The following is a 13,999-nucleotide window of genomic DNA, read 5'->3' on the forward strand; positions in this document are numbered from 1 at the left end:
CACGAACCCCTCTGTGTTAAGCAGCTGGTCCCAGCAGAGCCGAGTGCTCCCTTCGCCATTATTTATAGAGAGGAATGCCATGGATAGTTTCCTAATCAGCTGTCTTACAAGCGATTGGCCACCTGCATACAATGATAGTCCCTCTTAAATCAACAAGTGGAGGATGAGATGGTCGTTAAAAATCACCGATAGGCAAAACCTGAGCTCTCAGCATGAGGGATCCTGTTACAGAGAGCTGAGAGTCTGGATCAGGAGCTTCAGGCCTCGGTAGCACACTTTGATTATTTCACATTTCACATTTCAATTAAAATAGTTTTCTCTTCATGCTGCTGTTTTGATTTTTTACTAGTGACCAGACTTGCCTCAATAACGTTGCTTTGGGTAAACTCTGGACTATATCCCTTCAGGACACTTGGATTGCCACGGACGAGCGGCGCGGAGGAGTATTTCAAGGTTTTTGTGTAGTTTTATGGACCTTTTTGTGTCGGGTGCTATTATTGACTCTCATATGAAGTTTTCGTTGGACTACGAACCCCCCTCCCGGGTCTCCAGATGCACTTTGAGGAATAAAACACTTCAAAAATTCATCAGAATGAGGGTGAGTCACTAATGACTGAATTTCATTTTTTGGTGAACTATTCCTTTAATGTGGCTCTATAACATCAAATATATAGGACTTAACCAGCAACAATTAACTAACGGGGGTCGGTCTGGGCCTGAATGTGCCCTCTTTGTTTTAACAGCGTGAACAGTACAGATGCATCTTGGGCCGCGGTTTAAGGACGACCAGGTCAACTGTGACCCTCCGCCTCGGTGGAACTGCACACGCTGTGTTTCACCAAGTGCTTGCTCATGGTCATTGTTGGATCTCTATAAATAATTTTTATAGACAGTTCAGTCTAGACTTGTTCTATATCAAAAGTTCCCTGAGGTAGCCTCCTCCTTCATAAATAAAAATGGGTTTGACTGGACTATTTATATGCATGTGGTGCTTTTACAAAAATCATTCACCCATGCATAAACTCCTCTATCCGTCACCTGTGGGGATGGCACAGACACACATAAACACACATAAACACACATAAACACACACACACACACACACACACACACACACACACACACACACACACACACACACACACACACACACACATAACCCTAACTCAGCAGTGACCTCTGTATCATCTACTGTATGTGCAACCCACATTTTTGTGACACAGTCAGACAATCCGCAGACTTCGAGGATTACAACAAACGTAGGGAAACCATGACCCCGTTCTGGTCACGACCACATCTCAACCAGACCCTGTGACCTGCGAGAAACCTTTAAGACTGAGCAAACCAGGCGTGACACAACCCCGGAGCCATCGAAAAGTCAGACATGTCACAACATCATCACCATCCACCACCACCGTGGCGTGCGTCTGTCTGCAACAGTTTCCGCAGCGAGCGAGCTCCTTTCACTGAACACGCAGCGGAGGGCAAATGTGTCAAAAAAAAAAAAAGAAAAAAGATTAAAGTGCTGCACGTGATGCGGAGCAAGTGGAAACGTGCAGGTGTAGACTCACCGACTGGCACAAAGGGCTGCGAGGCAGGGCTGTGACGAGACATGCCGATGCCATTGACAGCATAAACTCTCATTTCGTACGGCACGCCTTCAATCATCCGCTTGGCTTCATAGGTGGTTCCAGCGAAAGGGTCAAAGTTCAGCCGCATCCACCTGTAGCTCTGCTTCTTCTTCCTCTCCAACACATAACCTGAGGATCAGGGTGGATACAGAACAATGAAGGAGGACGGAGGAGGAACCACAGAATAATTTCATTTTTATTTATTTTTTATTTATGTATTTTTATAGTTTGAAAGAAATAGATACTGTACATATTAACAATAGTTGGTGGTGCCACACAGAACAGTATAGAGGTTTTTTGACAGACGTTTTGGACAAACAGGACATAGGACATAAATAATGGCACAACGACAGAATAGCAGATCAGCTTTTAGACATTAAATCTAGAAAAGGTTGCCAGATTTAAAAAAAGATTTCCTCTTTAGCAGACATAATGTGCATGATTTTCTCCAAGTGTAATACTGTACTACATTTCCCATCTCTCTCAACCGCATTTCAATTGTAGGAAACCTTTCAGATAATTGTATCAAATTAACCATTTTGATGTGTTTTATGTGTTTGTTTGTGTGTTTGTTTTTTTGTTTTTTACCAATGATTGGCTGCCCGCCGTCAAACTTCGGGGGGTCCCACTGGACAACACAGGAGTCCTCTCCCACGCTGAGGACTCTGGGAGCCTGAGGAGGATCGGGAACATCTGGGAGGGAAACATTGATCAAAAAATATTTAATATTTTACTTTAATTGGTGTCCTGTGGAGGTGCATCTCAATACATTAGAATATCATGGAAAAGTCTATTTATGTCAGTAATTCAATTCAAAAAGTGAAACTTAATACATTATATAGATCCATTACACAAAGAATGAAACATATGGCTTACATTTAATGAAGACCTACAATTCAGTATCTCAAAACAATTGAATATTACAAAAGAACAATTTTTCTTTTTTTTTTTTTTAAAGCGTTTTTAATATGGAAATGTTTACCTTCTGAAAAGTACATCCATCTATATGCACTCAAAACTTAGTTGGGGCTGTTTGACTTAAACTACTGCAAATGGACTTTTCCATCATATTCTAATTCATTGAGATGAACCTGTACGTCTGTGGTAATTGGCTTTGACAAGGTGTGCGACGCCTCAATGTTGTTGTTTGTTAATTTGACTGTGAGTTTCTGTCTCACCGACAACTTTGACGTTGATGTCTGCCGTGTCCTCGCCAGCAGGGTTTCTGACCACGACGGAGTAGACTCCCTCGTCCTGCCTCTCGGCGCCCTCGATGGTGAAGACACAGTGGCCCTTGGTGGTTTCCACACGGACCCTCCCGTCTCCCTCTCCAAGGACCTGACGACGACAACAACCAGAGAGGAGTTACTGGATCTGCTGGTCACTCTCCTCTCACCCTAAACTGTGTGATGACGTCTCTATTGGACATATACTGGAGGTGAAGATGACGGTACGGTAGATGACATAGATGAATGCTTTAACACTTTCCAATTCAACGTTCCTTTCAGTCTTTGTGCAAATCATGCTTCTCAAGGACAGTAGCACATGTCGATTTGAACACACGACTCCAGATGTCACCATGCAGATGCAGAAACGGTGCTTAAAAGGGACAGTTGTGTGCATTTCTTGTCATTTAAAAGACATAATTATCAAAACTGTTATTCTATGTGAAAGTGTTTAGCCCTTTGAGTCTTTAGATTCTTGTCTGGTGTCTGATTAGTCTGAAATTCAGACTAACAAGGAGTCCTGCAACAGATGGTGCAGCTGTCACAGAGCCCATCAGTTTAACGAGACAGAGGAAACTTAGAGAGACTAAACAAAAACACAGAAGAACTGAGGCAAGTACCTTTGTAAAACCATGTACTGAGGAGAACGGGCGTTTTTTTTAAAGGGTAGTCATAACAAATACTGCTTTAAAAAGGTTGTTTGTGCACTTTGTGTGAAGGCAACTGAGAAACAAAACCTGATAATAACTCTAGCACTAATCTTACTGCCTGCCTACGACCACTGCACTTCACTGTGAAGCACATCGATCCTGGTACAATACCTAAAGTCACTACATGACCTACAGGGAAATGTTAAGAATCTAAGTGAAACAGGAAGTACCAGTAATAGTAATCTGAAAAAAAAAAAAGATCTAAAGGTCGACTCTCTGGCTAAAGAAGCAGCTTTTGAATCAGAAAAATTGACCTTTTCACGCTGTAGAAAACAAGCTCCTTTTAACTTTTCTCTGCTGATACCTGCAAATCTGATTTTAATACCACAAAATGTAAAGTTTTATTTGATTATATACACTATTTATGTGTTTGACAGGGTCGTTTTTGCACATTGAAACATTGAAAATTACAAACATGTACTTACAGTTTCCTCTGACCTGTGTCTGTCTGAAAGAAGATTCAAACATGCTCTTACCGTACTGACATGGTGGGACACGGGGTAACACTGCATGCAGTTATTCTATTTTATTTTATTTTTTGCTTTCTTTTGACACATAAAAGCAAAACACACACACACACATGAAGGCTGTTAAAGCTGCTTTCTCTCCGTCGTTGTGTCTGCTGCAGCCTGTTCTGTCTCCAGGGTTGTAAATGAATGAAACTCAACCTGTTAAGTCGGGTCGTTCGCAAAATCAATTCTCCTGTGCTCCGGTGGCGGCTGCGTGCATTAGCTTTTCAACACATCGAGAGGTAACACGACTACACAGGGCGAACTCATTGTCAAAGTGCACACATGGGCACAAGCTGAGAGGCACGATGGCAATGCTGTCAACAATCAGACATGGATTTTGAGAGTCAGAGTGCTACAAGCCGGATGTATTCATATGGGACGTGCACACTTACTTCCCCATCCTTCACGGTCCAAGAGGTCGTCGCGCCTCCTTTCTCCTCTCCATCGGGTTTTACAGAACTAGCCTACATTTGAGCAGAGCAAAGCGGTAAAAGCCGAAGAGAACCAAGAGGCCGTGGTGGCGCCTCTCTTTCTCCCCAACTCAAAGATCAGTAGGCTGGTAGGCATCATTGATTTGAGCTGTTAGTGGTACTGTACTACGCTATAAGCCAAATGTTAGACACATCGTCAGATCTACAGAACTGTGCCGTATAGTTAGTTGATAAAAAGTGTAACAACTCAGCTTGTATTAATTTATATCTACTCCACATATTGATTAAATTTGCCAACATTTTCCTGAAGTAAAACATTTCAGCATTACTTCAAGTTGTCCTGAAGCCTCTGGTTTCAGACTTTACTTACTGATTTTTTTGGGGTGGATGACAGATCAGTAACACGAGTCGTTGCCTGTTTTACCTTTTCTCCTTTGGTCCAGATAACGGTGGGAGCAGGGTCTCCGGTGATGGGGACGTCCAGACGCAGTTTGTTGCCCGCCACCACCACGATGGTTGACTCAGGGGTGCGGCCCATACAGTCCAGGTGAATCTTAGGAGGATCTTAAAAAGTGATTTAAAGGGATAGTTCAACATTTTGGCAAATTGCCCCATTGCCATAATCCCTATAGTTTTAGCAGTGGGTTTGTTACCTTTAATTGTCGGTGCAAGCTACTTTGAGAACGGCGGAGCAGAGCCGCATCAAATACACAATCCAACAACTCCAAAACGCTCTCGTAGACAAGTTGTGACCTGCACATTCACCACGCTATGAGATAATAACGGAGCGTTACGAGACAGAGTTGTTTTCGAGGTAAATACATGCAAAACCGCTGATGCGCGTTCCCGTCGGGGACAGTTTTTCAGCAAGCAGTCTCTGCATTTACCTCTAAAACAACTCTGTCTCATAACGTTTCGTTATTATCTCATAGCGTGGTGAATGTGCAGGTCACAACTTGTCTACGAGAGCGTTTTGGAGTTGTTGGATTGTGTATTTGATGAGTTTGATGAGGGAAACCAAGAAATTCCAGCAGCTCGCGGCTCTGCTCTGCCATTCTAAAAATAGCTTGCACCGACACTTAAAGGTAACAAACCTACTGGCTACTGGTATAGCTATAGGGATTATGGGCCAATTTGCCAAAATGTTGAACTATCCCTTTAAGAAGGACATGGTTGAAATGAACAGAGCGGTGCACTGAGGTTTTGTTTTGCACACTACAAGAGAATGAGTTTGTCGTTTACCTTGGCGCGGCACGTAATCGATCTTCACCTCTGGGGGACACAAGAAAAAAGAAAGTGAGAAAAAGATACAAGTTTAAATTAGCTTTCATGTGCTGAGGATGAAACTGAAAAAAAAGTTTTACCCAAGAAATTGAGTTTGGCAGAAAGGTTGAAAGCGTAGCCGTCTGGTACAAAAGTGTAGTCGCCCTCGTCCTCTGGTTTCACATCATCGATGGTCAGTTTGTGGTTCCTAAAATAAGAGTTTCCAAGAGTTTCACTTCACGGTGTGTGTATGCAACATTTGTAATGCACGCATGAAAGTGTCCTCACCTGCCGATGTGTGTGATATTCACTCTGCCTTCGGCCTTGACTTCGATCCCGTTCTTGTACCAGGTTCCCCTCACGTTCTCGTCTGACACTTCACACTTGAAAACTGCCTGGTCCTTCGCCTTCACCGTCAGGTCTGCAATGCTCTGGTAGACCTCCAGATCTTTCTCTACACACACACACACACACACACAGGTTCAGAGTGCAGACAGTGGAAAGGATGGAGGTCGTCAGTCGTCAGGGGAGGTGCTACTTTATGAGGCATAAGAATAAGATGCACTAATATGATCATGTGTGAGGATAATGCGATAAAAGCAGAGATGCAGCTATTGTATGTGAGGATAATATGGTAATAATATGTTCAAGTGTGAGGTGTTCATTATCTTTGTGCAGCCTTTGTGTGTTGTATCATAGCAACAGACACAAAGGGGAATAGTTAATTGGATTTATGGTAGAAAATGAAGTGGGAGGATATGAAGACCAGATGCAGGAGCTTCAGGGCTAATACGGTATATCACAAGAAATAATGTACATGGGAGTTATTAAAGTTATCCCTAAGAAATTGTTATCTGGGCGCGATGACTCACACCATGCTCCCTGTAAAGGTTACAGGAGTTTTTACGTCAGCTCGCCTCGCCACGTCAGCAGGGGAGAGCAAATAACATGTGAATGGCATTATAATGGAGGTTCGGTGTTGATCCCTGCTGCACGGTGGCAGCTGCTGATTCTTGGCAGACGGATGTAGTGGTCGATCGACAGGCCAAACAAACTTAACAACAGCGGGAGTGGGAACAAAGACTGGGTTCAAATCTACACACAACAACTCCTAGGAGACACACATGTGCATGAATATATATATACTGTATATATATTCACATATTTAGCTGCAGAATAACTACATTATACCTCCTACTGGAAAACACAGGTGGTGAAACGGTGATGAAACATTGATTATATCTCCTACAGGAAAACACAGACTGATGGGTTTCATTTTGTTTCCTAATGATACGGAGCTAATGGTGCTACGATGAAATGATTACTGGGTGGGAGGGAAAAAAAGGAAAAAAAACGGAGGGTGAGACTATCTGAGGTTTATATTTTGCCTACGTCCATGTACTGATGGGTTTGAACCGTCACCATCCATCATTTTTAGATCACCTGTGGATTCAAATAAAGAGCTCTGAGCACATGTTTCCAGCTTCAACAGCAAAAAAAATGTCTTAAATGCACTAAAAAAAAACCACCACATGATTGAAAAAATCTAATAATGAAACTTACAAATTTCTGAGGGGACTGGTGCAGATCTGTCATCAGCATCACCAGGCCGCTGAGAGTTGGTACTAGAGGAAAATCTATCATCTAGTAATAAAACATACTTTTAAACCACAACTTTCTCTTTATATGACTTTTTTTTTTACTGTCATGGAGGATTTGTGCATAAAATATTGAAGACTTTTGAAGCTAATAAAAGATGAGGTCGCTCCAGCTGAATGAGTGCATGTGTGTGTTTCTGAAATTTCAAGTTTTATTTTTCTCAAATATTGAAGATTTTTGAAGCTAAAAGACGAGGTTGCTCCAACTCTGACTGCCTGAATGAGTGTGTGTGTGTGTGTGTGTGTGTGTGGTATTTTCTGTTCTAACCTACTGGAATTTCAGGTTTTATTTTTCTTTGACAAAGAAACGACAACACAGCAAACAAAGAACACAGAGAGAGAGACCTGTGCCCTTCAGGTGAAATATTGTCCATGTTTTCTAACTTTAGCTGGTATGCACAAACCACCGCAGTAACCTTGGCACAATGGTGCGAGTGATGGCAAGAGCCATTACATCCCAAGGATAGACCGCATGCCAAGAGAGGCAAGGCCACATGACTATTGGTGGGGCATGAGAACGGGCACTTGGAGTATTTGCCACTGACAAGAAAAAAAAAGATTCATACTCATACTGTACTCACAGGACGCCTGACACTCACCCTGCACCATGAGCTCAGCCATTGACTCGCCGCCATTTGTTTTAACCTTGTAGTGGCCGCAGTCTTCCTTCGTGGCCTCATTAATGATCAGAACATGTTTGCAGCCGTCCTTCTTGAAGCGATACTTGAGAGCCTCGTCTCTTGTCAGCTCCACGCCGTCTTTCTCCCTGCACAGAAATTCACACAAGAAATCAGGCTGGTTTGTGATTAAATATATCACACAACAGTTTTTTTTTGGGCAGCGATTCAAGAGCTGGACGAAACAACGCATGGAGCGAGTCCAAGCCCAAAAGGTCTGCTTACTATTTTTGGAGCTTTCAGCCACATCTCACATTGATACATGTATGGCCACTCGTTTTCACATGTCCCAGGGTTCACGTTTAGGTCACATGATGACAACTGAGCCAGCTCGATTTACTGAATGAAGTCTGTGAGATGTTGTTGAAAGCTATGAAAACAAGTGTTGGGTGACCTTTGAGCTGACAGCAGATTCCTAAACACTGTCCCCAGGGATCAATAATGGACATCCACGCTCAGGGTGGACACATAATTTCACCTAGAGAGTTTGTAAAGGTTTGTACTCCAGTACATTTGTGACTAACAGAGTGTGTTGTTCTGTATTGATCAGTGGCTTCTTTTTTACAGGAATTTTTTTTTTTGACCCAAGTAAAAGCCAGCCCACACATTTGCAGCAGCTTTCTCCTTCAGATAAAGGTCACATTGGACATAGTAAAATGCTGATGTGATCTTTTCATTGAGGTAGCCTAGTAATTTACAGCTTCAGTCTGTCACAGAGGTCTGGCATCTGTCTGTGGACATAACAAACTCAAATGCCATCTGCTGGGTGCCTGAGCAACAAACTAAACATTTGCTTTAAATTGAAAGACAGACTTTATTAGACCTGATTAGATTTGATTTAATGGCACTTAACCTGTGTGAGCCTCTTTAATCAACCCACGGCTCGCTGATTTTATTTATGGAGGCTTATTGCTTTAGAAACTTAATGGCTTGTGGGGGTTTATGCCAGTAGTTTTGAGTAATGATACAGTTTTTGTTGATTATTTTTTAAGATCTGTGTGAGGCATGAAAATTCAGCTACTAAAAAATAGATGATTTGTGAGCGTAGAGAAAAATAGCTCACCATTTAACATTGGCTCCTTCCTCTGAGACTACACACTCCAGCTCCACCCGCTCACCCTTCATCACCATCTGATCCTCCAGATTCTTCACAATCGTGACAGGAGGCTCTGCAGAGAACAGATAAGAATGACAGACTCCACTGCAACTCTTTATCTTGCAAAATGTACATTATCTTGTTTGTTTCCTGTGAAGCTTAATTACCTTTAACAAAGAGCTCAGTGGTGCTTTTTTCCTCCCCCACCACACAGGTATATGCAGCATCATCTGCCAAGGAGCAGTGGTTGATGGTGAGGTAGCGCATGTTGCCAACGTTCTCAAATATGTACCTTGACAAAAGACAGGAGGATTTTCACACTTTTAATCAATTTAACACTTAAATAAAACATATAAAACATGATATTTTTCACGAAACTTACTTGCTGGTGATGTGATTAAAGGAGCAAGTGGGGAATTCAGTCATATGTTCATGAAAAAAGAAACAAGAGAGAGAGAGAGATGAAAAACTCAAATTATAATAGTAGTAACCTATATAGTTTTGATAATGTATTGGTAAAGCATGTTTGATGGAGCCATGGTGAACTCAAACCTTCCAGTCGGTTGAATCTCTTTCCCGTTCTTCAGCCATTTCACATCAACATCTGCATTGGCGACCTGGACTGCCAGTTTTATTTTATGCCCCTTTGTCACTTGGTAGGCAGGATCCAACTTTTTGAGGAAAACTGTGTGTCAGAGAACACAAACAACATTTAACACTGATCCTTTATATTTTGTGAGGATACAGTATGCGACTTCACAAACTCTAAACTCAGACCTTCGCTCTTCTTCTCCTCCTTCTTCTTCATCTGCTTCAGCCTCTTCAGCATGCCCCTCAGGTCGGTAATGCCGTACTGGAAAGCGATCTTCTCGTACTCTGAAGCAGGAGCAGTCTTGAGGATGTCCCACACGTCCACATCGGGCTCAGAGCTCATCACCACAGTTCTGATACAGATAAACCAGCCAGAGGAAGATGTTAACGCCAGTTAGAAAGTGAGAAAGTTGCATTATAAACACAGTGCAAAGAGGGATACACTGACAGTTCATTAACAGATTGGCTATTTATTTCACACACAGTTAATTCACTGATAACTGTTACGAAGCAACTAACAAGCAAGTGATGATTCGTCAACTTCATACATTGTTTACTAATTCATAGCAAGTAGGCTAAATGATGTCAGTGTTTGAAAACAGACTCTGTAAGTTAATTCAGACCAAATAGACAAGATGAAAACTACCAAAATGCTGTACTTAGCCTAATCGTTTGTTTGATATTGCAGCTTTTATAATCCTACATACCTTTTCCTTTTATCTGAATCAGATAGACTTGGACTTTTTGCTGTCTCGGACTTCATAAAAAGAGACGATATGATCTTACATACTGTATTTTGTACTAGTTTATGCGAAGATCATGCAATGCGTCCAAAACCCTACCAGTTGGGCCTGACAAGATTATTTTTCTCGATCAGTTTAAAAAGAAATGTGTTGCGTGTTTATATTTTGACATTATGATCCAGCGAACACAGATTTATTTTACAAATAAAATAAATATCTACTGGGTGTGTCACATGCGTGGTAATGACGACTGACGTCAGAGGTCAGGTGTTGAAGTTAGCGGTAAAGCTAGCTAGTCGCTACAGACAAGTATAGAAAACAAACATTGGAGCGGAGCGGAGGAAGAGTGAAGAAAGAGAGAGAGGTGGAAAAGAAAATTACGATGATATGGTGAAGTTCGGTTAAAGTTAAGTATATTTAAATAAAAAAAAGTTGCTACTTAGCTTGTTGCCATTAGCAAAGAGCTAGCTAGAGAGGAGGAAGCTAGCGTTGCTAAGGACGGTAACGCGGCAACAGCAGCTAACATGGCAACAACAGCTGAAGTCGATCCAACTGGAAAACGGAAGAGAGCCACAGCCCACCTGCTCCACTTGAGGAGGCTAGGCAGGCTCAGAGGTTGCGCTAGACTTTTTCGTCGCCGGTCATTTTGACTGACGGGGTCATAAAGATTCCGTCATAATCTATTTTTACCGGTCACTTTATCTATTTTTTTAAATGATAATAATGCCATATTCAATAGCATTCAATTTTAATTCATGTTTAATTCATATCAAGTCCAAACAAATTGAACAGAGAATGCTCCGGAGCAGAGTCTGCGTCAGAGCACATCTAACTGTGGGGTCAGTCACAGTCAGTGAATGCGGGGGTCACTTTCTGCCACTCAACATCTAAATACAACGTAAATACCTGATGATGACATCAGTTTTCTGTCAACAATCAACAAGCTAACCCATGTGTTATACCAAAACATCCAAAGGAGCACGTTTTCACATAGGCACCGCATAGTGCACCGGCGTTAGCTCTCTCTCTCTCTCTCTCTCTCTCTGTGCCTCTCATTTCTCTTTTACGCACGCAGCCACTGCGCATCACTGAAACAACTGAAGCTATAGACCACAGCCAGATGCAGCACAAATTCAGACAGGACAAGACCCACTCAGCTTTACGTGTTATAAACAATGCCACGGCGGGCAGAATACATTAAAATAAGGCTTAACGTTACCTTTGGAAGAGTTGTGTGCGGCGAGTGTGTGAAACGGTGATGTCCTGCCCCCACCGCTCTACCTGTACCTACATCCATGACCTGTACCGAGACACACCGCTGTGTAGCAGCTACGTAACTTAACAGCTGACTACTGTCGGCCCCTCGGACACTGCAGCTGAATCTCGCCCGTTAAATCATTATCGACCGTCATATTTGCACTGACACGACTCCCATCAACATTTAATCCACTTGTAATGTTTGGAGTTTGAATACTGCGGGAAGCTTTCTGTCTTCTTCTCTGTTGTTGGTGTTTATGTGTGGCAGCGCTACAGCGCCACACACGCTCCACACAGGCCTGGAGGAGGTACTACAGCGTTTTCTACTGAGCGCACCAGCCAGCTGTGAGGTTTTTTTTTTTTTAATCTAATTCTCACCATAGTGACTTTGAGACATTGTATATGTTTTATATCGTTATCCACTGCTCCATTTATTGATTATCCGCCGGCTTCATTGTAAACAAATGCACATGGCCAGACAGCCATGGCTGTGAATTGCAATCTGTCAAAATGACGGATGGCCTCAAAATTTTTCCGTCACCGTTTTAAAAAAACGGTCAATGACGGAAAATATCCGGTTAGCTGCCCCTCAATTTATTTTTCCACTCGTTTTTACACATTTCAATGAAAAAAAAAAGTTAAAAATGAACTGAGAACAACAACGTTTGGACTCTACATCAGTCTTTTTACAGTCTATGGTCTGAACTCATCGGGACTCTGATGTTGTCGAGAAGAAAGGGGAAGTAAGGTAACTTAGGCTATTTCTCATTATTATTATGATCAACTATCCTAATATAAGTAGTAATTATGTAATATTTACTGTGTTTCCAATGTGTTGTGTTTATACAGTACAATGACACTGGTTAGTTTCGTAAATATTCTTGCATTATTGATACAGTGTAGGCTAAATCCTGTATGATGCAGGTTATGTTGCTTAACGTTAATTGCTCTTGGTCTGCCTGTATGAATCTCTCTCTCTGTCTTTCTTTGTTTGAGTGTGTATAGGAAGAATCCACAGTGGAAATATGGGACATGTGGAAAATAAGGTGAGTTTGTTTGGTTTATTATTATGTCAACATCACATGGTTCAGATATTGTTGCAAATATGTCCTGTTAACTTACTGTAGCTCAGTATTTAGACAGGTCTGTCACATTTCTGTGTCCCTGGAAACACTTTTGTTGACAATTTGATGTAGTTGTTTTCTGAATGTGTGTCTTTGCATCATGGTTTCAGTGTATTGACTCCTCAGGGCCACCATAACAGTCTGAATCATGCATCTGTATTTTGTTGTAGGCGAAGCATTAGCATTGGTATTGGTGGCTTAGGAGATTATTACTTCAATCATGTATTTCTAAATCCTGCATGATAGAATATACCTTCAAGCGTTGATTTTGTCCTTGGGGTTATGATCATGTGCTGTAGTCTTTCAGTGTAAATCCTGTATGCTACAAGTGTTTCCAATAGATAAAAACCTTGGGGTGCTAGGAGAGCAGAATGGATTGGAGACAGTGTGTGTAGGGGCCCAGAACACAGTATATGGCCTTGCTCATGCTGCTGGGCTTTCTCATGGGAACTGTACAGTCAGTAATAGTCATATGTTTGATAAAAGTGTGCATTATCAACTACTATGTAAATTTCCTCTTAAGATTGTATACATACATTTTATTTTTTCCATCTTTTTGATACTTTTCTAGAGTGAACACATTACATCTCCCACACATACATCTGCTCTCCCCCTGGTTTTACTACACCTGTCCACCAGGTGCCCTCAGTGACTTTTCTTCCTCAATCATGTGATCGCTGACTGCATTTGCTTTTGCAAGTGTTGTATGCAGCATACAGTTTCCAGTTAACTCCTAAGTTCATCACTACAGTACAGCAGTTTTTTAAGTATCTGTTAGATTTCCTAAGTTGCCTGAGTTTTTTGTTCTTATCTGGCCTTCTGGTTTCCTGTTACCTGTCTTCATGCTTCATGCCTATGGCAAGCTTCTGCCTCTGGGCTTAACTGATCAGAGTAAAGTGGTTTTTAATTTAGATAATGATTTGTCGACAAAAGCTATGGACACCTTTTTTTTTTTTTACCACCTTTGAGATACTAATAGTATTTAGTAAAATGGCTGATCTATGATTAAATCTTCCCTGCAGTTCACCTTATGGTATAAATTTGTAAACAATGTATTTTGTTGGTCATCATCAAATAATA

General features: G+C 41.7%; 1 protein-coding gene across 1 annotated transcript in view; it reads right to left on the reverse strand.

The window, feature by feature from the left end:
- The window catches only part of mybpc3 (myosin binding protein C3), a 37,871-nt gene that overhangs the window by 12,438 nt on the left and 11,434 nt on the right, over positions 1-13,999 (reverse strand). Inside the window, exons 11-24 of the mRNA XM_085759178.1 lie at positions 9,982-10,148; positions 9,757-9,889; positions 9,587-9,589; positions 9,372-9,496; positions 9,172-9,277; positions 8,031-8,197; positions 6,062-6,227; positions 5,875-5,981; positions 5,753-5,782; positions 4,935-5,074; positions 4,472-4,543; positions 2,810-2,969; positions 2,220-2,324; positions 1,572-1,760 (exon numbers count right to left, since the gene is read on the reverse strand). Coding sequence (XP_085615304.1) covers positions 1,572-1,760; positions 2,220-2,324; positions 2,810-2,969; positions 4,472-4,543; positions 4,935-5,074; positions 5,753-5,782; positions 5,875-5,981; positions 6,062-6,227; positions 8,031-8,197; positions 9,172-9,277; positions 9,372-9,496; positions 9,587-9,589; positions 9,757-9,889; positions 9,982-10,148 — 1,670 coding nt within the window. The remainder of the gene's footprint in view (positions 1-1,571; positions 1,761-2,219; positions 2,325-2,809; positions 2,970-4,471; positions 4,544-4,934; positions 5,075-5,752; positions 5,783-5,874; positions 5,982-6,061; positions 6,228-8,030; positions 8,198-9,171; positions 9,278-9,371; positions 9,497-9,586; positions 9,590-9,756; positions 9,890-9,981; positions 10,149-13,999) is intronic.

Source organism: Trachurus japonicus, chromosome 3 (genome assembly GCF_045865225.1).
Source record: "Trachurus japonicus isolate A0001 chromosome 3, Traja_1.0".
NCBI lineage: Eukaryota > Metazoa > Chordata > Actinopteri > Carangiformes > Carangidae > Trachurus > Trachurus japonicus.